The sequence below is a fragment of the Camelus ferus genome, chromosome X (assembly GCF_009834535.1).
Source record: "Camelus ferus isolate YT-003-E chromosome X, BCGSAC_Cfer_1.0, whole genome shotgun sequence".
Classification (NCBI taxonomy): Eukaryota; Metazoa; Chordata; class Mammalia; order Artiodactyla; family Camelidae; genus Camelus; species Camelus ferus.
The window spans coordinates 75,920,442-75,947,820 of NC_045732.1; the positions used below are offsets into that span (position 1 = coordinate 75,920,442).

Below are 27,379 nucleotides of genomic sequence, written 5' to 3' on the forward strand. Positions count from 1 at the left end.
CTGGAACATTGATCTGGCAGTGGTTGGAAGACACTAATAATGAAGGCCAGAGAGGTCAGTCTGGAGAAGACATCAAGCCTGAAGTGATTCGAGCATGAAACAGGGTGAGAGGAATATCATAGGAGAGAATCCAAGAAGCTTTGCAAAGGAAGGAGTAACAGAATTTGGTGATAGAATCTATGGAAGGGGAGGGGGTGATTTCCAAGGCTCTAGTCGAGGAGCCCAGAGAAAATGAGCTCTGACTGATGGAAATTGGGAAGGTTAGAAGAAAAGGCAGTTTGGCAGGGAAGAAGGGTGTTTGTCTTGAATGTTGAATTTGAGGCAAGAGTGGAACACTCAGTGGAGCAGTTTGAAACCTGGGACTAGCTCCAAAGCAAACAAGAGGTCAGGATTAGGAATCCTCAGTGTAGAAATTCCAGTGAAGGGATGGAAGTGATAAACAGGTAAATGGATGAGGGAGTAAGAAAGAGAAATATACAGAGGGCAGAGGACTGTATGTGAGCCCTCTGAGAAGTGGAGACAGGAGAGGAGCAAGCCAAGAAAACAAGGACAGAGCAGGCAGAGGGACCAGAGGAGAACCATGGAATTCAGCAGATGAGGCATTTTCAGGAAGCATCAAACTTCTCACCCTGACCTCATACCATACTCCAGTAGTTTCCATAGCTGTTGAAAGTACCAGTATTCATCAAAAAGGAAGACTTGTTTCTTCCTAGAGTATGAACTAGAGCCACATTATAAAATCGGGCTTTAAAAAAGCTATCCTGCCAGATTGCAAATACGGCTTTTCATGGACATCTTCAGTCATTTAAAAACAAACAAACAAACTTCCATCTTTGTTTCTGGAATACTTTGTTAAAAATAATGCAGAAGGTTGTCTCATTTTATCTTGTAGGCACAGCAGCCTGGGAAAAATTCTTCAGTGTGAAAACATCCATAGAGAAGGTCAACACATTGGTTGTTCTTTTGTTCTGAGTAAGGTGAAGGATTCCAGTTTTGAACAACAAAGTGTCCAAATAATGGTCAAGGATAATGCAGGAAAAATTAGACCCTCCTTCAATATAGTGCCTTTAACTTCTCATGGTAAGTTTAAAAGTCTTCTACAACTGTGTGGATAAAAGTGTTAGGTCTTTTGAACATCAATACAAACAATAAAAAATGATAATTTTTGGTTTGAAGATCTTCCCAGGAAAAAAGGACTATATGTATGTATATATTTCTTTGATCCTTTTTAAAGAAGCAAGCTTGGAAATTCTAATATTTATTGAGTACATGCACCACATGTTTTATCCTGGTTTACTTGCTGAGACTTAGAGAAAGCAGTTAGTTGTAGGACCAAGATTTGAACCCAGGCTCTCTAACTCTTAAGATCTATTCTCTTTTACTTACACTCCAGAGTATGAGTATACGCTGCAGAATAAATGTGATTGAATCTAGTTCCTGAATAATCTGTCTCTTAGTTGGAAATAGCTTAGACTTGAGGTGGAGTGTTCAGTGGTGATATTCAAACTGTCTGATATTCTGGGTGACCCAGGCACTTATCAGTCAGAACAACCAGTGCAGCTGAGTTTTGGCCTATTAGAAAGAGCCCTTGACTTGAAAACAAAGTATCTGCTTGAGGTCCCAGCTTCTTCACTTTGGACAAGGCATATAAACTCTCTTTTAAGTGCTTCCTCGTCTGTAAAATGGAGTACACAGTCACTCTTGACCTCAAAGGACTGTTGTTAGGTCCAAATGATGTGAGACAGATTAAAAGAGTTTTGTAAATCTCTAAAGCAGACTATGATAAGCATTATGTTTATTTGTTGCAATACCCCAACAGGGAGCTCAGATTCTGGCTAAGTGGTATGCAAAATATTTATAGGCAAATAACTGTGAATTGACAAAAGCTCCCAAGTCCTGAGAGCAGAACACTGTTTACCACCCCTTCAGACAATCATGGAAGTGAATTCTGAACTACAGTTTTTTCTGTCGTTGTTGAGTAGAGATACTGGGGATTGAACTCAGGACCTGGCGCATGCTAAGCACACACTCTACCCCTGAACTATACCCTCCCCACTGAACTGAGTTCTAATAGCAGACCAGAGGCAGCTTAGTTTGTAGGCCAGGGGAATGAGGTTGCAGAAACTTTCCAAGTGGGATCATCTGAAGCAAAGCCCTTCTCTGTCCTCCCCCTTACTTGACAGATTGTCCTCAATGGACCTTTTAAAGCTCACTTTGCTACTCTTCTTCCTGGAGATGAATGCTGACGTAAAGGGAGATCCTTCTCAGCTAGAAGATGACATCATCAAGTTGTTTTCTGTTCATTATCCATTCTCTTTTCTTGCTCAGTCCTAAGCATAGTTGACTCCCGAAAAACTAAATTGACTAGGCTAATTTTTTTACTTTCTCTTTAATTGTGGTTATAATCATATAGCATTAAATTTACCATTTTTAGGTGTACAGTTCAGTAGTGTTCAGTATATTCACATTGTGCAGATCTGTAGAACTTTTTCATCTTGTGAAACTGAAACTCCATGCCCATGAAACACTAATTTCCCCTCCCCCCTTCCCCTCCTCCAGCCCTTGGTAACCACCTTCCTACTTTCTGTTTCTTTGATTTTGACTACTTTAGACCCCTCATATGAGTAGAATCATGCAGTATTTGGCCTTTTATGATGGGCTTATTTCATTTAGCATAATGTCCTCCAGGTTCATCCATATTGTAGCATGTGACAAAAACTAGGCTGTTTTTTAATTGTGGTCTTTGATTGGCATAAGTCAGTGGCAGCTGGGGAAACCCCTTGTGCCTGATGCCCCTTGTTACCCATCAGGCAGAGGCACATCTGGACCCAAACACTTCTTTTCTTTATCCTCCTTGCAGTTAGATGTCTGATTATAACCCGGCCATGTTCTAACCAGATGTAGGTCAGAGTTTATGTCATCTGCCAGACACCCTGAAGATGTGCTTTCGATCCATTTTCCTAGACTATTTAAAATAAGCTTCCTACATTAATCATGGCTAATCAGAAATTCTAGAACTATTTGTCTGATCATGTAAGGCCATTAAAAGCATCAGCCCTATTTTGATCTAACTTTGTGATCTTCATTGTTTCTACCCATAAGTGTATCTCATCAAAATAAAGGCTGGAAGCTAATTTGTATTCTTCTATTTCTATCTTTCAGTGAAACCTGATCCTCCACATATTAAAAATCTCTCCTTCCACAATGGTGACTTATACGTGCAATGGAAGAATCCACAGAATTTTTATAGCAGATGCTTATCTTATCAAGTAGAAGTCAATAACAGCCAAGCTGAGACGCATGATATTTTCTCCGTAAGTTTTTCATAGATAGTTGTTTTTATTTGGATATTTTGCTTTCACTTGAATTTCTTACAGTGTAATAAATTGAAATATCAATGAAATATAGCTCTTAGATTTGTCACCTGATGATGGTGATGAAACTTCTTCTCTGAAATAGGGCACGGGGGAAGGCTTGAGGGTTTTGTCAGTACTGGCTCCAAGATTCCAGCCATTCGTTAACTCATTTGCTCAAATTATTTTTTACATGCCTACCGTGTGCCAGGCACTATTTTATGTGCACATGACACCTGACAAAAATTTTTTTCCCCAGGAAGCTTACCTGCTAGAAAATAAGTGTGTAGGTGAGCAAGCTAATTTTAGAGAAGGAATGCTATGAAGAAATTAAATGGGGTCTTGTGGTAGGGCGATGGGAAGACCTGAGGGAATATTAGGTAGGGTAGTCATTTGAAGTGATGATATTTGAGATGAGACCAGAATGATGAGCAGGAGCTAGCTGTGTGGTGATCTGGTGGTGGAGGGGGCAGCATGTACAAAGACTCTGAGGCAGGAATGAGCTTGGCATGTATTAGAAACAGAAAACTGGCATGACCAAAATATAGTAGGACGAGATGTCTGAGCAGGAGGCTGGGGTCAGATTAGGTAGATACATGGAGGCTCTGGTACAGCCATTCAGTTTTCTTGGATTTGTGGCAAGTAAAGTAGTCCAGTTTGAATAGTCAGTATTTTTGGGGTTATGTGCAATTACACTATTTGGAATCTAATTTAAAACATGCTAATTAGAGGGCCCCTTGGGGCACTGGGCATAACAGAATATAACAGGATGTGGCCAAACGTCAGGGTATCAGTCGCATTGTTACCCTTTAGAATAGAGGTCACAAACTCTAGCCTCAAACATTTTGTTTAGACCACAGACAAAGTGAGGTGTTCTTTGCTTATATACTAAATTTGAATTTTTTGCCCAGATTTAAAACTGCGGTACCTAAGGGTGTAGTTGCCATAAGGTGGCGCCTCAAGACCACGGGGACTGTGCCACTCACTTGTGTGCCACCTGCCTGTGCCCTGTGTGCATTTGAGTTTCAGAGGTTAGAAACCAAGTGTTTTATTTTGGCTTTTAAAAGAGCCCTGCATCTCACACGTGCAAATTCCTTGGTCCAGTTGTTTTAGCTCATCATGGGAGTTTCAAAAACTAAACTATTTTATTTAACTAAAATAAGCCAGCATGTACAGGCTGTAACTCCAGAGGGAATGACCGGGTCCACAGCTGAACAGAGCTCTTCTGGGCATTTGCAGATGAATCCATTTGTAGAAATAGAATAATCATTATTTGTACCAGAAACCAGTGTCCCCAAATAATACTGCAAAGGGAAAAAGCAAAGGGCTTACAAGTGGGGAGAGAGTGAGGATTGGACTTACAACCAAGTGAGCTATCGGAAAGCCAGATATACTTGCCTGCAGCAGCCTTTACTGCTCTCTTTGGTCTGAAATCTTGAGACACATGCTGCTCGTATTACTCATTTGGCACTGAATTATGTCCTGCTGGTTGCCCTGATCTCGTATGTAGGCCGTTTCTCTTTACTAAAAATATACGCTCCTGTAGGGAGGAGTTAGATGGTGTTTACTTTGTGCTGTTCCTGCTACTAATGGTGGCTAACATGTGTTAAGTGATTAGTATGTGTTAGGTATTTTAATGAGCACTTTGTCTGAATTGTCTCATTTAGTCCTCACAATAACCCCAAAGATCTAGGTCCTATTGTTTTGTCTCCATTTACAGATGAGAAAACGCAGTCTCAGAGGTTACTCCTAAGGTCACATTTCTAGTAAGTAATAGAGTCATGATTCCAGCAAAAGTCTGACTCCAAAGCTCTTTTTCTTAACCCTTGGGGACCACCTCAATACTTCTTCTTAATAATAACAGCCATCACTTATTGCTTATGTTGTGTTACAAATACACTCTTCTACATACTCCTTATACAGTAGCGCATAATAATCCACGAAATAGGTTCTCTTTTAACCTACTTTTGTTAAGAAACTAACAAAAGAGATTAAGAGATTAAGTTACTTAAGTATGACTTCAGAGGTTGGTCTCTATGGATTAAGCTTTGACTGAGAACACTTGGTATAAAACCACGTGCACAGTCATCACTTAATTCTTGTTAAATTGAGCTGTCGTATTTTTTTTTTTTACAAACTTCTGAACTGGAGAGAACATGTATATTATGGAATTTGTTCACCTAAGTCAGAACTATAGTTGATTTGGAATTAACTCTGTTTATACACTTGAGTTTAATGTTCTCTCTTCTAGCAGATGTTCACCAACTGTTTCCTCCCCTAGAATGTCATCAGCTTTTTGTGTGCTCACTGATTTTGAGCTCTACTGGTTAGACTCCTTTTTTTTTTTTTTCTTTTTGCAAGACTTTTTGAGGAATTATTTTGCCTGGTATTCTAGTTAAGAGGGGGAAGTAGGCTGGAACGTGAACTGGTGCCATCACATGGGGCTGTGGTCGGAGGTAGTTCATGACAGGATTACTAAGGAAGGGACGACTGTCTTTGACCACCCCTGTCCCCATCTCCGCCAGCTATCTACTTGGTGATCTGTGCCCTTGTTTTCCTTTTCTCACGGAAGTATCTGAGCAGCTGATAAATTACACAGGGGGATTTACATTTGAACAAGGGCCCAGAACCATCAATTTACACACTGATTTGCTGACTGTGGAATGAAACTATATCTGTATCTGTATCTGTATCTGTAACTGTATCTATATCTATCTATCTATCTATATATCTATCTAGGAGAGGGGGAACATCAGCCTGCAATCTGGTCCCTCAAGTGGTAATTGACACTTGTGATTCCCCAGCAGACCGCTGATTCCAAATGGCCAGCAGTGGGGTTCAGTAGCCCCTGAGTGGCTTCTTCTCTGCCCCCATGTGAAACAGTGATAGGATGGCTCTTCTTCACTCAGCTGGCCTCTCAGCTCTCCACAAATGCAGGGAGGAACCATTTAGTGAATGACATTGAATGCCAAAGATCACAGTGTGTGTTCTGGTCTTTGTCCCATGTTTAAACATCTCTTTGATAAAGGTTGACTATTTTTTCCCTCTTTATTAAGGTATGATTGATTGACAAGTAAAAATTGTATATATTTAGGTTATACAGTGTGATTATTTTAAGGTGTACAACGGGATGATTTAATATACATTGTGAGATGATTATCACAACCAAGATAATTAACACATTCACAACCTCACATACTTACCTTTTTTGTGTGTGTGGTGAGAACACTTAAGATCTCTCTTAGCAAAGAGAGGTATTCCATAGTGTAATCATCATGCTGTTTATTAGATCCTCAGAATTTATAACTGAAAGTTTGTGCCCTTGACCAACATCTTCCCATTTTCCCTGCTCCCCAGCCTCTGGCAATTACCATTCTACTCTCTTCACTTCAATGAATTTGACTTTTTTGGATTCCACATATAAGTGAGATCATATAGTATTTGCCTTTCTCTGTCTGATTTATTTCACTTATCATAATGCCCTCAGGTTTCACCCATGTTGTCACAAATGGCAGGATTTCTTTGGGATTGCTGAATCATAGGGTAGTACTATTCTTAGTTTTTTGAGGAACCTCCATACTGTTTTCCATAGTAGCTGCACAGTTTACATTCCCACAAACAGTGCACGAGGGTTTCCTTTTCTCAATATCCTCTCCAGCACTTGTTATCTCATCCTTTTGATGATAGCCATTCTAACAAATATGAGATGATATCTCATTGTGGTTTTAATTTGCATTTCCCTGATGATTAATAATGTTGAACATCTTTTCATGGACCTGTTGGCCAGAAGTAGACAATTTAAATGAAGCAACAAGTTTCCATGTGTTGATTTTGAAACATTTACATTTTAAGAACTGGTTATTCTCCTTACATCAGACAGCAAGTGACTTAAATTGTGTAGAGGAGAATTTTTCCTTTTTCTCTAACCCAGTCATTTTTTAATATATTATACTCTCAACAAGGGAGTATATTTTTCTTTTTTAACTTTCTATTGATGTATAGTATACTATAGAAAAATTGCACAAGTCATTATGTACAGCTCAGTGATTTTTCATAAATGATTTTCACAAACAATTTTTCACTTGCATAACTAGCACCCCAGAAGCTCAATCATGGCTCCTTTTGGTCACCACTCTCCCAAAGAGCAACTATTATCCTGACTTCTAATCCCAAAAATTGGTTTTGCTGCCTCTTTTGAAACTTTATATAAATGAATTATACAGAATTTACTTTTTTGTGTGTCTGCCTTCACTCAATGTTATGTTTATGAGATTCACTGATATTGTTGCCTGTAGTCGTAGATGGTTCACTCTCATTGCATTCATTCCATCATGTCAATATACTACATTTGATTTATCCATCCTCCCATTGGTGGACATTTGTATAGTTTCCAGTTTGGAGTTTTATGAATAAGAGTTTTTATGAACATTTGCATGCTTGTCTCTTGGTGCATGTGTGTGTACATTTCTGTTGGGCAAGTATGGGTCATAGGGTTACATATGATTGTCTCTGGTACACAATAGCAGTTTTCCCAAATGGTTGTGCCAACTTACACTACTAAGAGCAGAAGTTGAGAGTGCTAGACGCTTCAAATCCTCACCAACACTTGGTATTGTCTGGTAGGTATGTGTATTTTTACTTTGTGGGTTTAATATGCATTTCCCTGATGACTAATGAAGTTGAACACTTTTTCATATGTTTATTGGCAATTTGAATATTCTCTTGTGAAATATCTGTTCAAGTCTTTTGCCAGTTTTTCTATTGGGTTATCTAACTTTTCCTTATTAATTTAGTGGATATATATATGTGTGAGTATTATATATAAATATATATTATAACGTGTATATGCAAGTCCTTTGTCAGAAATTGCAGATTTCTTCTCTCTATGCATTACCTTTTAATTTCCTTAATAGCATATCTTTTGATGAACAGAAGAAGTTTTTAATTTTAATATAGATGATTTTATAAAGAATTTTCCCTTATGGTTAATATTTTTTAGTCCTATTTAAGAAGTCTTCTCCTGAGTTAAGGTCATGAAGATGTTCTGTGTTTTCATCTAAGAGCTTGCTATATTTATATAATTGTTTGTTCATTTCATTATTTATTTATTTTAACTTTTACGTTTAGATCTGCAATCCATATGGAATTGACTTTGTAAATAGTGTGAGGTAGGGGTCAAGTTATTTTTTTTTTTTTTTTTGCACATATGGATATGTAATTGACCCAGCACCACTTATTAAAAAAAAAAAAAACCAACCTTTTTTCACTGCACCTGGTCCTCTGTTAATGGGATAAGAAAACTTGTTAAAATGGTTACATGATATAAAATGTGGTCTTTTAAAATTTTTCAGTTTATTCATTTTTTCTATTTTCAAGGTTGAGGAGACCAAATGTCAGAATTCAGAACTTGAAGGAAACCTTGAGGTCAGTGAATTCAACTTTAGCTATTTGGGCTTAAACTCATAGAGCAGTTGAGGGTGGGCAGGGTGAGCATATCCTAAATTTGAACTACTTTGTTCTGTGGATTATTTCCAATTTTCTTTTTCAGGAGTTAAAGTCAGATAATTTGTATTATAACCCAAAGTCTTAATCATATACAGAACTTGGCAGATAATTATATTTAGGATTCAGAAGCAGAGAAAGAGATTAAACTGGTAATGTTCCTTGTGTGTTTTTATTTTATATCTAAGGGTACAATTTGTTTCATGGTCCCTGGTGTTCTTCCTGGTACTTTGAACACGGTCAGAATAAGAGTCAAAACAAATAAATTATGCTATGAGGATGACAAACTCTGGAGTAATTGGAGTCAAGCGATGAGCATAGGTAAGAGAACAGGATTTCATTAAAATTTAAATCATTGATGCATAGAAACTAAGCTGAAGCAGAAAATAGATTGTGGAAAAGGACTGTTCTGCATCCTTGACGTCAGCCAGAGAATACTTACAATTGAAATGTGTTTTCTGTTTAATTACTGTCAAATCATTCAGAGTTAATTTACAATGTGCAACTCTTTGAAAATCTGCAATCCAAGTGGTGTTATCCTCTCTTCTGTCCTGTCTCCATCTTTGTGAACGACACGAACAAAAAATATAGAAGGCAGGCATGATTAAATCTGCAGATTGTACAATGGTAGAGGACTGTGCTATGTGCTAGTAACAGAATCAGGAGTAGGACAAAGACCTTGATGGCATTTAATAGAGATAAACCTATATCTGGGTTTGAAAAAAATCAGCTTCACTTATTAATTGAGAGGCTGAACAACCTATGTGCTAGGCCCAAGTACTGGGTTGGAAAGACCTGTGCCTTATGGATGTGTGTGTGTGAGTTGTGGGGTGGGGGATAGGGATTTATTTGATAGTAAGCTCAAAGTGACTCAACATTGGACCCTTAAGTATTCCTCAAAGGCATATGCAGTCATAAACAGCAGTGATAGTGCAGCACCCAGAAGAGGGGAGTGCTGAAGCATGGCTACATCAGAAGTGTGCAGTATTCCATCCTGGGCACCACACTGTAAGAGGTGTGTGGGCAGACTGGAATCTGTTCTTGAAAGGGTAATCAGGATGTTGAAGAATCTCAAAATTTGAGGAGGAACAGTTGATGAAGTAAGCTTAAGGAGTCATGATTGCTGAATTCTGATATCTGAGGTTTTGTCAGGTAGAAGAGGGAATAGGCTATCTGTTTTTGTGGCTCCATGGAGCAAAATGGGACCAGCTTAGGAACTTTCTAATAGTAACGGTCAGAGGTTGTTGAAGTAGTCAATTCCCTATTAATTGAGAGACTGAACAATGTGCCAGGTGAGGTGGTATTAGTTATCTGTTATTGCATAACAAATTACCCCCAAAATCAGTGACTTTAAAAAGCACATATTTACCATCTCACAGTGTCTATGGCGCAGGAATCTGGGCACAGCTTAGCTAGGTACCTCTGGCTCAAGTTCTCTCATAAGGTTATAGTCAAGCTGTTGACTGGGACTGCAGTCTCATCTGAAGACTTGACTGCGGCTGGAGAAGCCACTTCTAAGCTCACTCATATGATCATTGGAAAGCCTTATTTCCATTCTGGCTGCTGGTTGGAGGCTGTAGCAGGTTGCATCATATGCCCCAAAAAGATATGTTCAAGTTCCAACTCCTGGTACCTGTGAGTGTTACCTTATTTGCAAATAGAGTTTTTGTAGATGTAGTCAAGTTAAGATGAGGTCATACTGGTTTTGAGTAGGCCCTAAATCCAATGGCTAGTATCTTTATCAGAAGAAGAGGGGATATACAGAAACACACAGAAGAAAGCCATGTGAAGATGAAGGCAGAGATTAGAGTGATGCAGCTATAAGGCAAGGAATACTAAGGATTCCTGGGAGCCACCAGAAGCTAGGAAAAGGCAAGGGGAGAGTCTACTCTAGAGCCTTCGGAGGGAGTATGTCCGTGCTCATATCTTGATTTTGGACTTCTATATTTCTGTTGTTTTAAGCCAACCGGTGTGTGGTGATTTGTTACAGCACCTCTAGCAAACTAATACAGAGGCCTCTCTCCGTTCCTTGGACCTCCCCACAGGGCTACTTCATGACATGGCAGTTGGCTTCCCCAAGTGAGTGGTCCAAGGAAGAAGGAGCATATGAGAGAACACCCAATATAGAATCCACAGTCTTTTATAACCTAATCTCGGAAAGGACTTCCCATCACTGTTGCTATTCACTCATTTAGTCCAGCCCACCCTCAAGGGGAGGGAATTACACAAGATCGTGAATATCAGGAAGCAGGGATCATTTGGGGTCATCTTAGAGGCTGCTTAAAACAATGCTAGGCTCTGATGATGCTTTCTAGATGTTCATGCCCTAGTGGAAAAGATGAGCATATACATAGACACGTGCCATTCTATGTGTTAGGTGTAGCAAGGCAGTTAATGTAAGCCTTTGGAATTGGACAGTATGGGGTTTGAGGCTAGACTCCATCACTTACTAAACCCTCTGGGCAAGCCAATAAACCTCTCTTAGCCTTATAATTCTCATCTGTATAAATGGGAAATAATATTATATATCTCAATATCATAGATATAAGCATGTGCAATTTTCTAGTATGAAATCAGACATATAGTAGATGCTCAATTAAGAATAGTAGTAGCGGTAGCCATTGTTAGTATTATTTTAGGTGTTCTAATAGTGCTAAGTAACCAATAAGGAAAGATAATTACTGTTAATGAGATGACATACTTAACAGATATAACATCTTTGTTAATAGTGTCTGAAACCAGTTAAGATATCCTGATTTCAGATAATCCTTAAAGTGCTTCTTCACCCATGGAATTTTAGGCACCAGAGCAGGACTTTTTTTCCCACTATTAAGATAACAAAAGATAAGAGAATTGAAGAGTCTTGGGAAATAGGATGGGGTAGAGGACAGAAATATCTGGGATCTTATTAGTCTAATAGAACTGTTGCTTGGTTTATTTCCGAAAGGTTTTTATTTCTCATGTCTTTCTCTTTGCTTTCCATTCTCCAGGTCAGAGGGCCAATCCCACGTTCTACATAACCACGTTACTCATCATTCCGGTCATTGTTGCAGCTGCAATCATAGTCCTCCTGCTATATCTGAAAAGGTAAGGCAACTGCCTGGGCAGGTTTGACAGTTTCTGTTAGCCTGGTTGCTATGGTTATTATTCTTTGTGGGTGTGTTTGCTGTTTGCCCAGTGTGTTAGAAGCATTTTGGCTATAGCTGGCTTTTGGTAGTATGGCATGGCAAGGAAGTATTATTGTGCCCATTTTCTGATGAGGAAAATGTTGGATTAGTTTCCCAGGGCTCTGCTCTTTTTATGTATGTTTAGAATTATGGATAGAACCTACGTTCACTCTACTCTTTCAAATGCCTAATTTGTCAACAGTTAGTTGGTAGCTCATAAGTTTTAGAAATGGAGACAATTACTAATTAAATGATTTGTCTAGTATGCATGCAAAGCAGATTGCTACTTAATGCTATAGGAAAGAGAACTTCAAATTGTCTCTAAGATACAGCCCTCATTCCTTGAGAATGGTTTACTTTGTCTGTCTCACCATAGGGACTAGTCTGGTGCTGTTTGCTTTTTCAGTAAATACCTAAAGTTGGAATAAGGTTATTAAGCTGGTTCTAAAATCAATATTTTATCATGATTTCAATACTCTTTCAATATACATTTATTGAGTGCCTATTGATATGTCAGGCACTGTTCTAATTGCTGGAGTTGCGGCAAAGAATGGGACGAAGTCCCTATCCTTGGTTTCACATAGTAAGCAGTAAAGTTCTGGGTTTGAGGTGGGGAGAAAGGCTTGGAAGTGATATAAGGCTCATCTTGTATTCAATGGCCAGGGAAGGCCTCTCTCAGAAAGTAACATTGGAGGAGAGACTTAAATTAAGGAGAGGGCCATTCAGATATTCAAAGAAAGCATTCCAGGCCAAAGGAACAACCAGTGCAGCGGCCCTGAAGCTGGAATGAACTTGGTGTGTCTTGTTGGAGAGGAGAGCACGCAAAGGAGAGAGTGACAGGAGATGAGGCTGGAGGGGTTGGAGGGGCCAGATCACGTAGGCCCTGGCAAGGAACTGAGGTTTTATCCTAAGCATGATGGGAAGACATTAGAGAGTTTTAACTAAGCAGGGGAAGGATGTGATCAGATTTACTGTCATAAAAGATCATTGTAGTTGCTGGGTGAAGAATTGACTCTGGCAAGAATGGAAGCAGTTAGACTAGTTAGGAAGTGTTGCAGTGATTGAGTGGAAAGATAAGGGTAGCCTAGGCTAGGAGGTTAGCAATGGGGGTAGTAAGAAGTAGTCCGATGTGGGGTATAGTTTGAAGATGGCTTTGATAGCAGTTGCTGATGGCTGCTTGTCTCTGGAGGTGTGAGGGAAATTGAGGATTCAAAGGATGACTCTTAGATTTTTGGCTTCAGCAACTGGGTGAACGCTGGAGCCATTTACTGAGATAGAGAAGATTGTGAGGAGAGCTGGCTTTAGGGGGAGGGGAGGACTTCAGTTTTGAACATGATAAGTTTGAAATGCCTATGAGATATCCGAGTAGCGATGTTAAATAGGAACTTGTATATGTGTGTAAATCTGGAGTTTAAGGGAGAAGTCTAGGCTGGAAATAGAATTTCAGGAGTCCTCAGCGTGTAAGTAAATTTAAAGCCCTAAGCCTGGAAGATAGCACTAATAAAGTGAGTGAGATAAAGGAGACAGAAGACTGAATCCTGGGGCACACCAATATTTAGAGACCTAGGAGATGAGGTAGGTCTACCAAAGGGTACTATAAGATGCAAAAATAGAGGAGACAAGAAAAAGAAAGAAAAATTAAAGAGGAATGTCCCCTGTTCTCAGAAGATTATTTTTTTCAAAATTATAAAGCTCCATCTGGTCTATGATAAGTAAAGCACCCTTATTCCTTAAATGATAAGAGTATAACACACACACACACACACACACACACACACACACACACACACACATAATCATAACTGTGTGAGGTAATGGATGTGTTTATTAGCTTGATGGTGGTGATCATTTCATTTCACAGTGTATACGTATATCAAAATATCACGTTGCACACCTCAAATTTATACAATTTTTATTTGTCAAGTATATCTCAATAAAACTGGAAATTTTTTTTAAATAATAAGGTGTAAATAGCCTGCTTATCCCTATGGTCCCTTTGCTCTACTCACACTTGGTACTCTTAGGGCATTGATTTCTCAGCTTGTTTTAGAAATTTCTTCACAACTGCTTTATCACTAAAGATGACTTGTGTACCATATCTTTTGTCCGAGCCTTCTTTTAATATCGCTGTTTTTAAGTGGGACATTCCTATGGACTGGAAGATTTGATCAAAAATGTCTTTGTTTTCTTAAAGGCTCAAGATCATTATATTCCCTCCAATTCCTGATCCTGGCAAAATTTTTAAAGAAATGTTTGGAGACCAGAATGATGATACCCTGGTAAGCACTGACTCCATGAGTTTCAAAATTGGTTTCTTTTCTTTTTCTTTCTTTTTTTTTTCTTTTTTAGAGGCTAGAGGCTGTGGGATTTTTTTTTTAAATTTGGTAAAATATATATAACGTAACATTTACTATTTTGACCATTTTTAAGTGTACAGTTCAGTGGCATTAAGTACATTTACAATGTTGTGCAACCATCCTCACTATTTCCAGAACTTTTTCATCATCCTAAACATAAACTATACTAAACAATAACTCTCCATTCCGCTCAGCCCCTGGTAACCTCTATTCTGCTTTCTGTCTCTATCAGTTTACCTGTTCTGGGTCCCTCATATAAATGGAATCGTGCAATATTTGTCCTTTTGTGTCTGGCTTCTTTCTCTTAGCACAATGTTTTCAAGGTTCATCCATGTTGTAGCATGTGTTAGAAATTCATTTCAAAATTGGCTATTTTAAACTACATTTTATCTAAAAGCTTAAAGAAGAGCTGATTTAAAAGCATACCATTTAAGAGGTCCCCAGAATACTTTGCCCATCTGATGTCACTGGGCTTCATTCTCTCTCTGGGGTAGGGAACATATTTGATCCAAACCCACAGTCGAGGGAGCCTCTTTTATGAAACTAAACCAATAGGCAGGTCTTCTGACTCTTGGATAATTATTAAAACCTGCTTTGTGAAAATATGAAGATAGGGTAAACAATTGAAATAGATTTTGTTCATGCTGTTGCCTGGAAGGCTGGCCTCCGAAGACACGGAACTAGAGCAAACCCACTCGAACTGTTAATAGTCAGTTTGCTGCGGACTTTCATGCTAGAATTGGTGGCTGGAAAACCTAAGACCTTATAGGAACAAAAGAGTTTGAGGTTTCTCTGGTAAATACATTCACCCAAATAAAGTAATAAAGGCACTAAAAAAAATACATATCAGTATCATTGTATATATCTTAAGTTAGTGATTTCAGGCATAGGGCAGTTAATTCAGGGAAGTAGTACAGCGTAGTGGATAATAGCCTGAGCTCTGGAGTCAGATTGTCTGGGTGCAAATCTCTGCTGTGTTATTTACCATCTATTTGACCTTAGGTAACTTCCTTAACCTCTCTGTGCCTCAGTTTTCTCATTTGTGAAGTGAAGGTAATGACAGCACCTGCCTCATAGTGTTGTTATGTGGATTAAATTAACTTATACATTAAAAACCACTTAGCATGCCTGGCGCATTATAGGTGCTTAGTGTTAGTGATTACTATTACTGTTGATAATACTTTCCATTTATCTCTAATACCCAAACAGTTCTTATAATGACTGATTTAGAATGGCAATGATGATATGTGGCTATGGGAGGAAGGGAGGAATCCGAGGAGGAATCATCTGGATCATTTTTCACCAAGTCATGGTCATAGACAATGGGTAACTCTGCCAGGCCCTGGGGGATGAGGCACCACTAGGCATGTCGGTCTAGAAGTCAGGTGCCTGATGGGATTGTGTACTGTAACTGAGGTGACTATGGCAACCAGTGGTTCTTCAACTTTAGTTGTCACAATTGACTGGAATGCTTGTCATTATATAGAATCCTGGGCCCTACCTCCAGAATTTCAAATTCACTAGATCTGGGATGGATCCCAGGAATCTGCATATTTAAAAGGAGTCTGAAGATGATTCCTATCCTGGCAAAATCATTCGTGGACCACACTTTGAAAATCACTGCTATGTGCATTTTCCTTAGGATTATCTCTCTGTCTTTCTTCGTTGCACCAGCTACTGTGAAAGATGCTGGAGGCTGGGAATTGTGCAAGCACTCTAGCAACACCTCTAACCAGGAGGTCTGTTATGTGTACACAGTGTATTAAATGCTCTATCTTCATAACCACCCTGTGGTGTAGGTGTGGTTAGTACCACTTTACAGAAAAGGAAATGGAGTCTCAGTGAGGTTAGGTAAGTATACTGCAGTCACACAGCTAATAGGTAGTAAGGTGGGATTTGATCCAGGACTGACTGATTCTAGAGTTCTCTCTCCCTTTCCACTATGCTGCATTGCCTCTTGTAAGCTAGAATGTTTGTCCTAAAGAACTCACTACCTCCTAAAAGTTCTGTATGGCGGAAGTACCAGGTTGGGATAGGGCAGTTCTGAGAAACAGATTTGGAGTTACATTATGGCTGGCGTTATAGGAGAAAGTATTAGGAATGTCATTCTGACAATAACCTGGTGAAAATGGATTAGACAGGGGGGTACCATGACACAAATGCCCAATATCTGTGAAAACATGTTTGGATTCACTGATATATACAAGACATACAACCAAAGTGTTGATGAGATATAAATTTCCAGCTTAATACATTTCTAAAAAGTGGTAATATCCAGTGTTAACAAGTGGGTGGGGAACTGGCACTTTTCATGCACTGCTGGTGGGCCTATAAAATAATACATATTCTTTCTGGAGGGCAACTTGGTAAAATGTAACAAGAATCTTTGCTTTTGTAATTATTTCTTTAGGAATCTATTTTAAGGAAATAATCCAACAATGGTACAAGGATGGTCAATGCAGCATTTGTTTCTAACATGAAAAATTAGAAACCAGGAAACATCAATAATTGAAAAAGTTTTGTTAAAAGTTAGGTTTCCAAAGCATTTAATATCATAGCAAAATACTCATGATATAAGAATAAGAAACATATTATAAATGTGTAGGGTATTACAATCCTAATTTTTATAAAAATGCATCAGTATATACATAGAACAATGAGTGGAAGGAAATGGGTCAAAATGATCATCTCTGGGCAGGATTGTGGATAATTGATATTATTCTCTATCTCCCTCTCTGAAATCTCCAAATTGCCTGTAATGAGCATGTATCACTTTTATAATAAAAAGAAACCCTGTACCAGTCATTAAGGGAGAAGAGAATATTGTGGTCATCCAGGTCTGTGAGGTTATAGGGATTTGAACTTCAGAGGTAGCATATGAGATTGCTGCAAGAGACATTATTAAAGGAAACTCATTACGACTTGGTGACTGGGTAATGAAAGGTGGTGAGAGTAAAAAATAATCTCAAGGTTTCAAGCCTGGGTGATAGAGTGAATGATGGTAACATTGACAGCAAAATCAGATCAATTATCTTTCTCAGAGATGGGAAAATTGCTTTTTTTCAGTTTGCTGTCTAGAGGATAATATGTTGTCCCGATGAGTCAGATAATTCTATAATTTAGTGAGGCGGATACACTGACAGGATGGACCTCTAAAAGCATAAGATGTTTTTGTTTGTGGTGGTTGCAGACCATTAAATAAAGTCCATGTTTAAAACTAAAAGTGTAATAAATGCCAGACAGGAGAAAGGGTAATAGAACAAATTTTCATGTTTGCTTTTTAACCAAATGAATAATCTGCTTTCTCTACATGGCAGCAATTCTCACAAATTGAACTGCGTATGCAGCAGGAAGACTATCCTTTTACTTCTAGAATCATTAAATTATGGAATGAACATGGCCCTAGCAGTCATCTAGTGAGGTGGATGTTTACATGTTTAGTTACCTTTAATTATAAATTTTCAAAACTCTAGGTTCTAATCCAACCCCTCACTTTAAAGATGAGGATGTTGAGGGTGACAGAGAAATTTTTCAAGAACTATCATCTAGAGAGATAATTTGCAGAACCTGAACTAGAATCCACTGTAGCCCAAAATTACCAATTTCTATTCCCAAGAAATAACCCATGCTCTTTCTAAACACTTTCTTCTTCCACGCTGCACCATCAATAGTGGTTCTTAAAAAAAAACTTACTTAGGTTTGGCTACCAATTAATTAAATCTTCTGTATAGTTTTCCTTAAGGTTTCTAGTGTTTTGACAGTGTTTTGACAGTGTTTTGTTTGTCACTGTAGTAACATTCTGGCCAACAGCATTTTTTCCTGTTGCTTTGCTGTTTGCCTTTTCTTTGTGACTAACTGGGCTGCCGGCCATATTTGGGGGGAGTTGGGGGTGCTTTGCAGAGGGAATTGCTTCTTTTCTGCATCTGCATTTCTTGTTCATCCATAAAATATTATCTATTCTTCCCTGACTTCTTGGAAACCAATTATATTTTCAGTACTGTGCCAGTTTTGCATTCCTGATTGGAAAGCAGCTCTTTAACTTGGAGTTGACTTCCAAATACTGCTGATTTTTTTTAACTTCAATATGTATCTTTAAAAACTAAGATCACTTTCCTACATAGCCAAAATAATGTGACCGCACTTTAAAGATTAAAGATTAATACACAATTCATATTTAAATTTTTCCAGCTGTCCCAATTGTCAGGAGACAGATAATATCCAGTTGTCCTACTATTAGTGAGGCTAAGATTGACCACTGTATTTAAGGTGATAATAGCATGTCCCCTCCTGCCATCTACACTCCCTGCTCCTGCCACCTGAAGATAATCTGAGTGGTATTTTGTTAGCACCCTGCCAACTCTTCAGCTGATGCTTTTTATTGGCCAATTGGTATCCTTGCTTGAATCAATAATTTCATTAGGGGTTGTGAAATGATGATTTTTCTCATCTATCATTTAATCTACCTTTATAAGCTGACACTTTTCTATAAAGCACTGCTTTCAGTCATCAACTAGGATCCTTGATTGCTCTGAAATTCTGTTTCTGCTAGAAAGGCAGGATACATGTTTAATTCTTTCCCTTTAATTATCAATTTTTAAAGTGAGGGTTTGGATTAGTAGCCACCTCAAATGGTACCAAATTAGTCCCCTCCACACCACATTCAACTAGTGCTTTTTACACTGCAGTGGTTTTAAGGCATGGGGATCCACAGTTCATACTGTACAACGTTCTATTGTGAATGTTGCTCTGAAGATGGAGGCACATAATCAATTGACTTGTATACATCAAGCCAGTGTTTTGCATGGGGCTTAGGTGCATGAAACCCACTTCACCTCTTTCGGGAAATTAACTGTGGGAAATAACCAAATCTTGAAGGTGCTCTTAAATTGAGACTTGATGTTCTGTTATTCTATGAATTGTGTTTATTTCTTTAAATACATACATACATTTATTTTTCTAGGATGACTAATAACTAGAAGCCAGTTGTGTTCACTACCCAAACACCAATTTTTTTCATCTCTGATGTTTTTCATCTTTGGCCATTATTGTATTGTTGATTAATCTTGTTTAAAAAATTGGCAGTGTAAGAATTCAATTATGGACTGTAATTTTGTGGATTTATTTTTTTCTACAAGTAATTTTAAAATTAGACTGACATAATTCACAAAATTGAATAATAGGTCAGAGCCTCTGCATTTTTCCCTTTTACCTTACATGGGCATATTTATAGAAGCCATGCTCAGGCAAAGGCCCTGATGCTGATGATGGGTGAAAATGAGTGTAATCCAAGTTTCAGGAATGAAAAAAGGCAATTAAATAAAATTAATGTATTCTTAGAAGCCAGTTCTGCTGTAGTGTTCAGATTGCTTTTCTCCCTGCCCAACATAGCTAAGCCCTGGGTCTAATGATCAGAAACTAATTAAAGTATAATAATCAGGGTGCTTTTTAAATTAAAATAATTTTTCTTTTAAAAGGAATAAATATTTGTTATAGAGAAATGAGAAATATAGATAACCAAAAGAGGAAAAATAAAATCACACCCTTCTTAATCCTATCACCATCTTTATTGTTATAAGAACAACAGAGAGAAATGGAAATACAGTCGTCCCTTGGTATCCGTGTGTGATTGGTTCCAGGGCTTTGTTGAATACCCAAATCCAGGGATGCTCAAATCCTTTATGTCAAATGGTGTAGTAGTTCCACATAACTTATGCACATTCTCCAGAGGGCTACTGTACCTTTATTGATAAATGGAATAATAGTGACAACAATAATAACAGTTCATACTTATTGAACTTCTGCTGGGTGTCAGACACTTTTCTAAGCACTTTCCTCATTAATTTGTCCCCATCCTGCAGTAGGTAATATCTCCATTATATAGATGAAGAAAATGGAATGCTAGAGGGATTATGTGTAACTTGTTTAAGGCTCCAATGCTGCTACCTAGCAGAGCTAGGATCTCAACTTAACTAGCAAGTGTCCAAGTTGGGATCTGAACCCAGGCATCCTGATTCTCCAGTCTACACTTTTAACCAATCATATTATATAAAATGTTTTAATTAAATGCTCATGTTTATTTTTATTTGAATTTAACAGATGAGAAAGAAACAGAACTGAAGGAATTTCTGAACTTTTGACAAACTATAAAATAATTTTTAATAATTATTGAAAAGAGCAGTTTTCCCTTATGTTCTCCCCATTCTCTCCCCATGTTTAAAGTTGTCCAGTATCTACCTTGTCAGTATGTAAGGCTATTATATACTTTATTGTCTCCCTTATAGCTCTCTTTAGTCTTAATTCTATATGGGTATGTATTTGATGCTAACTCCTGGTCTTTATGTTGATGTTTCTTCAGTCATTTTGGTTTTTGAAACTCCAAAAGTTTTCTCAGGGAGGATTCATGGGACTAACATTTCCTGAATTAGTTATACATTGATGGAGTTTCCTGAATTAATAATTGAAAGTCATTTTAGCTAGATATAAAATCCATGGCTTACATATTCTTGCCTTGGCTATCTTAAATATGTCATCCATTTTCTTCTGGCATAAAATGTAATCAAAGTCTGCTGACAATATGATTTTCTTTCTGTATTAAAACACTTGGTCTTTTTTGCCTGGTTGTCAACAGATTTTTTTTTCTTCAAAGTCCAATAATTTTGCCAGAATATGTCTTGGTGTTGGTCATTCTGGGTTGTTTCTGAGGCATATGGTATGCTTTTCCAGTATGTAGTTTTAGATTTTTTTTTAATTTCAGTAAAAATTTCTTCACTTTTTTTTTTCTGTTCCCTTGTTTTTTCTTTGCCTGTTTTCTATACTTGTCACATCCTCTTGAATAATTTTCATCCACCTTCATTTCTTTTTGATTAAAAAAATCCTCCTTTTCATCTTTTGCTTCTCTTAAGGTATTATCTGTTGTATTTGCCCCTTTGTTTCTTCTAGCTAGTCTTCATTTCTGAAATGAGTCTTTTCTTTTACTTCTGATTCTTTCTTGGGTTTTTACCATGTCATTTCTGAGTTGTTCTTATTCTGAATTTTATATTCTTCCATATCATGCATATTTTTTCATATTATATAACTTTTTCTTAATATATTTTAGCTAGTTTTGAAATATTAGGTTATAATTTACCTCTTTGTATTTTTTTTTTGGACATACCTTTCTGGCTTGTTTTTAATTCTGTAAGAATATTCTTCTTGTTGCTTGATGTGAAGTTTTCCTGAAGTTTCAGAAGGAGGCTTGATTTAAGATAGTTTTTTTTCCCCCTAATTTCATGGCTATAGAATTCCATCTTCTATTGTTCTTGATACTTTTTCAAAGTTACAGTGAATTCCTTTCTGAAATCTGGCCTTGCCTGTTCACTACCTCTACTTTTATCTGGAATTTCTGTTTTGTCTCTCTTGTCTCTGTCGTGGCCGATGTGGAATCCATTCCCACCAGTTTCTCCTCAGAGTGGGACTTTGCCCAGGAAGGGAGCTTTGGATGGTTTTCAGAGCTCATAGGGCCCACATGGTTCCCAGGCTGTTCCATGGACTCCTTGCACTCAGTCACAATTTGATGGTGCAGGCCTCTGCCAGTCTCACTTGTTGTTCAGAAAGTAGCTTGCTGAGGTCTAAGTGAGTTGTTTCAGAGTTCTCAGATCTATCAGATGCCCTGCTAATTCCCTCTCTGAACTCTTCCATAGATAATACCATTTTGTTCTTGTAGCATATCTAATTTGTCCCCACCCACTCGTATTTCAGGGTTCATGGCAGCATCATTTTCATCTGGTTTTGTCACAAATTGCACCCATGGATTTTGTCTGTTTGTTTGTTTTCCTACTTACCATACTTACCTTTCCTACTTGTGGTTTTTATGGTAGCATTTGGGGAGATTCAAAAACTATGCTGCCAACCACTATAATTTCCTCATTGGATTTCTCTGTAAATTACAGACCCTGGGCCAAATTCTGCCTGCCAGTTGTTTGTATACAGGCTGCAAGCTGCAAATGGTGTTTATACTTTTAAGCAGTTGAAAAAAATCTAAAGAAGAAAATTATATGAAATTAAAATTTCAGGGTCCACAAAAAAGTTCTGTTGGAACACAGCCATGCCTGTTCATGCTACAACAGCAGAGTTGAGTTATTTGAGACAGAGACTATATGGCCCTCAAAGCTGAAAATATTTATTATCTGGCCATTTACAGAAAAATTTGCCAGCCCTGGTCCTATAATACACTTTTTTAAAAAAAAGTTGAAGTATAGTCAGCTTACATTGTGTCAGTTTCTAATGTATGATTTTGTTTTCTTAAATAGAGGTCTTTAATCCATATAGAGTTTATCCATGTAGGTGGTGAGGTAGGGTTTAACTTTATTTTTTAAATATTTAGCCAGTTGTCTTAGTGCCATTTATTGACTAAGCCATTGTTTCAAGGTTATATAATTTTTTCAGATTGTTTTTTATTAAAAGTCTGTGCGTTTCACATTTTAAAAAAATCAAGTTTGCTAATTTGATTTACATATCATAAATTTTACTCTTTATAAGTGTACAGTTAGAAGAGTTTTAGCAAATATTTGGAATTTTGTAGCCATCACTCCAGTCAAGATATAGAGAACATTTCCATCATCTCTCCGAAAGTTCCTTCATGCCCCTTTGCAGTTAACACCTTTCCCTGACCCTATACCCTTGCAACCACTGGTCTGTTTTCCGTCCCTGAAGTTTTGCCTTTTCCAGAATGTCATACAAATGGAGTCACACAGTACATAGATTTTTGAGTCTGGCTTCTTTCACTTAGTGCATTTAAGAGATACTCGTGTTGTTGCGTGTATCAGTAGTTCATTGCTTTCTCTTGCTGAGCAGAATTCCACAGTTTATTTAACCATTTATTTGTTCAAAGACAGTTTTTTGGCTTTTATGAATAAAGCTGCTATAAACATTCATGTAGAGGTCTTTGTGTGGACACGTTGTCCTTTCTCTTGGGTCAGTACCTGGGAGTAGGATGTCTAGGTCATGCGGTAAGTGTATATTTTATTTTATGAGGAATTGTCAGACTGTCTTCCATAGTGGCTGTACTGTTTTACATTTCTACCTATATATGAAAGATCTAGTTACTCTGCATCCTTATCAGCATTTGGAATTGTCAGTATTTTTTCATTTTAGCTATTCCACTAGGAGTACCAGGGTTAAATCATTATTTAGAATAATTTGGCTATCTTAAGCATTGCTTCCCAACTCATCCCTCCAATGCTCTCTAAGACTGCATGCTCCTGACTTGCTGAGTCCATCTCTAATTGCACAACCTGAGGCAGCTGAATAGTCATTGTTACTTGTTCTGTTTTTCCTTCTTTCCACTTCCTTTTCTAGGCTTATAAAACCAGAAAACAGCAGAGCAGAAAAGGAGCTTTGAAGTAATCTAGCACATGGGGTTGGCAAACTTTTTCTGTAAAGAACCAGATAGTAAATATCTTTGGCTTTGCAATCCATTTGCTCTCTGACACAGCAACTCAAGTCTGCTGTTGTAGCATGAAAACAGCCACAGACAATATAGAAGCAAATGAGTGTGGCTGCGTTCCAACAAAACTCTTTACAAGACCAGGGGGCCTGCTGGATTTGGCATTTAGACCATAGTTTGCCGCCCCCTGGTTTAGTCTAACAACTTTATTTTACAGATAAGGGGAGTAAACTCAGGTTTCACTTTTTCCTTTGATTTATACGTAAAGAAGGCAAAGACTAAGAAACTGGCTTTCACCATAAGAGACACACTTAAATTGAGTTCAAGATGCGCTTACCTTATATGCATAATTCCCTTTTCTAGCAAATGATGTTACATGAAGCTGTTGATACAAGCTCTTTAAAAAGTTTTAACCACACTAAGACATTTTATATATTGCCATTCACCTGGATGCTAGTTGCCTTTTTGAGCCTATGATATCTCTGGAGCAATGGTCAAATTTGAGTGGTAAGAAAATAACGATAGAAACAGTTGAAGTGAGAAAAGCATGCCACCTTTTTGTTCTTCTTCAGAAGACTGTTTCCAAATTTGGAGATGTCTCCATTTGTTTATCTCTTGAGCTAGTCACTAAACATCATATAACAAGCCCATGCTTTTTTCCCCTTTAATGTTAATTCCTGATTGTTGTGTTTCATTAATTGTTCAAATAGACGAAGATTCTTAGGTCAAAAAAAAAAAAAAAACCAGGAAAACATACACTCAGGGTTCCATGCACGCAAACCTAAAAATAAGCATTGCCTGTGAGTACTCAGGGAAAGAACGTTGTTTAGAAAAGTCATTGTGTATGTGTTTTTTCTTCCCTGCCAGCGCTGGAAGAAGTACGACATCTGTGAGAAGCAAACCAAAGAAGAAACTGACTCTGTCGTGCTGATAGAAAACCTGAAGAGAGCCTCTCAGTGATGGGATAATTTATTTTAACCTTCAGCGTGACCTTGTGAAGATTCACTCCATTCTCCATTTGTTATCTGGGAACTTGTTAAATGGAAACTGAAACTACTGGTCCATTTAAAAACAGGCAGCTCATAAGAGCCACAGGTCTTTATGCTGAGTTGTGCACTGAAAAACTAAAAATAATGGGCTCTTTGGAGAAGAGAGCGGAGTCATTCTCATTGAATTATAAAAGCAGACATCTTTTGCGAAGGCTTCAAACTAGGGGACAAAAGCAAAAAGTGATGATGGCAGTCGAGTTAATCTTATCAAGAGTTGTGACAACTTCCTGAGGGATCTGTATCTGCTTTGTATTCTTTGTGTCAAGTAATATCAACAAATTGTATTTATGAGGGAACTCATTTTGGGTGCAAAGGCTAAAGCCAAATTTGAGTCATAGAGAACATCTAGCAAACAAAATTGATAAAATCTGTTATCTATTGTTTGGGATCCCATTGAGTAATGGCTCTGGCTATTAAAACTCTTAACAGTCCAGAATCATCGTCCCCTTCAGCAGCATTTTTTCCTCTGCTTTGAAAGGCTCAGGCATCAGTGACGGCCATGCTGATGACAACTACAGAAAAAGCAGAGGCAGCTTCTTTACTGAGAACTTTCAAAGTCATTTCAGGCTTTTAAGGGCAGTAGAGGCAGAATGACTTATTGGGTATTACAGTTTGAACCACATAGAATCTAATGAGGTATTGTTTTTCCTTCACCTCTGCTACTCCAATCAGATATTTACTATGTGTCCAGATTGTGCGAGGCCCCGAGGTGGGAGGCACAGACTCCCTCAAAGAACTGACAGTCTAGCTGGGGCTCCTCAGTTCTTTTTCCTCACCGGTCATTTTCCAGAGCTTTCAGCTCCCCATCTCACACACCCATTTCTCCTTTTGCATTCTCCCTCATCCCCTTCGTTGTAGTCTTTCACCTTTAATTAGCAATTAGAATATAAATCTGCTCAGAACACCTAGAGGAGCAGGGAGTAATTTGCATCTCAGGTAAAGTGTGAGTAGACTGAGAATCAGTGACTAATTCTCGCATATTTTGTAACTTCTGTGTGAGTCTGCATTTATTTGAAAGGTTTTCAGCACTATTTCTCTACGCATTTTCTAAACAGAAAGGAGGGATTATCTTCATGTAGAATTTTGCTATTTGCTTGAGAAAAAAAAGAATAGTCGTGTCTTCCTCTTTTCCCTTATTCCCACAAATGGTTATTAGTAGGTTTTGCTTCTTATATGGATAGCCAGCCATCAAAGGCTCTAACGTCTGTATTCTGTTTTTTTTTTTTTTGTATATGTTATGAGTCCATTACCACCCATCCCCACAACGTATCTATCTATCTATCTATCTTCCCTCTACCCCCCCTAACTCCTCCAAATTTAAAGTATGGAAATGAGAAGTCCCCCCACCCCAGTGTTTCTCTCCTCACACACGTAGACTCAAATTACGAGCAGGAATTTGAGAACTTTATATCACAGGTTCTCCAAACATTCATCCATTCATATTAATAAGATAATGCTACTTCCAATTCCTGCTCTTAGGAGAAGAGAGATCAGAGATTCCTACTCTTTACAGGTTTGGTAAAAGTGGCAACGTGCTTGCACTGCTGCAGAGGAGCTCTGTGCCCTGGCTTCTCTGAGGAAATTGGGGTTTATGGCAATGATAGATGTCAAGGTGCTTCCTCCCTGTACTTTTATTTTTGAGGTCAGATTGAGGTTGGGAGACAGGCATGGATGTTCCTCTTTGTCCTACTGTTCTCTAGAAAGAATATTTGGTTTTCCTGTGTAGGGGTGAGATTACTACCTAGCCAGGTCTTATAATTCTGGGAAACAAAACACCTAAATGCCTCCCCCAAAGCCATTTTTCCTGTTATCCTATTTAGATGGCAGTTGGGGGATGCTTTGATATTCTGATTACCCAAGGAACTACTGATGCTGACAGTCCTGCAGGAAATTGTATTTTGTTTCCATCTTGCTCTTTTAGCAGTAAAATATTTGATGGAAAAGGGGGCATTGAATTATGAGAGCACCTATGGCTGTTTTATAATTGCTGAAAAGTGATCCCCAGGTCCTGGGAGCTCTTGGAGACTTCAGTGAAATTCCCATTATCTGTAGGAAAGTAGTAAGTTTGTGTACTATTTTATGTCTAACCTGTATGGATTTTTTCCTCCACATAGCTAAGTAAACCCACTGTAAGGATGCTCATTCTTCTTTCATTCAGATAACTTTTTTCTTCATCTGGGCACTGAAGGGATACATGAAACAATGTTAACATTTTTGGTAATGCCTTCAGCTAGGGATCATTTTGTTTAACTTCTTATAGGAAAGCTTGAGTAAAATAAATATTGTCTTTTTGTATGTCACCCAGATGTTTTCCTTTGTCTTATTTTGGGGAATGTATTGTGGGGAGTGTGTGGCAGAAGAAATTGGAGTTAAAATAATATAAGTTGGGAAAAAATTCCAAAACAGCTATTTTATCTTACAGTCATTTACCCTAAACTTTCCTGCTCTCAGTATGCCTGTTTTCTGATAAAGGCATGCACTTGGTTTAATTTTAGTACAGCCTTCACAAACAGTACCTAAAGGAACA

General features: G+C 38.0%; 1 protein-coding gene across 1 annotated transcript in view; it reads left to right on the forward strand.

Moving 5' to 3' along the window:
* The window catches only part of IL13RA1 (interleukin 13 receptor subunit alpha 1), a 49,032-nt gene extending 21,880 nt beyond the window's left edge, over window positions 1-27,152 (forward strand). The window contains exons 5-11 of the mRNA XM_032475947.1: window positions 893-1,080; window positions 3,163-3,314; window positions 8,730-8,777; window positions 9,044-9,176; window positions 11,846-11,942; window positions 14,217-14,301; window positions 24,671-27,152. Of these exons, the coding sequence (XP_032331838.1) occupies window positions 893-1,080; window positions 3,163-3,314; window positions 8,730-8,777; window positions 9,044-9,176; window positions 11,846-11,942; window positions 14,217-14,301; window positions 24,671-24,763 (796 nt within the window). The 3' untranslated portion in view covers window positions 24,764-27,152. The remainder of the gene's footprint in view (window positions 1-892; window positions 1,081-3,162; window positions 3,315-8,729; window positions 8,778-9,043; window positions 9,177-11,845; window positions 11,943-14,216; window positions 14,302-24,670) is intronic.
* Window positions 27,153-27,379: the final 227 nt, after the last annotated feature.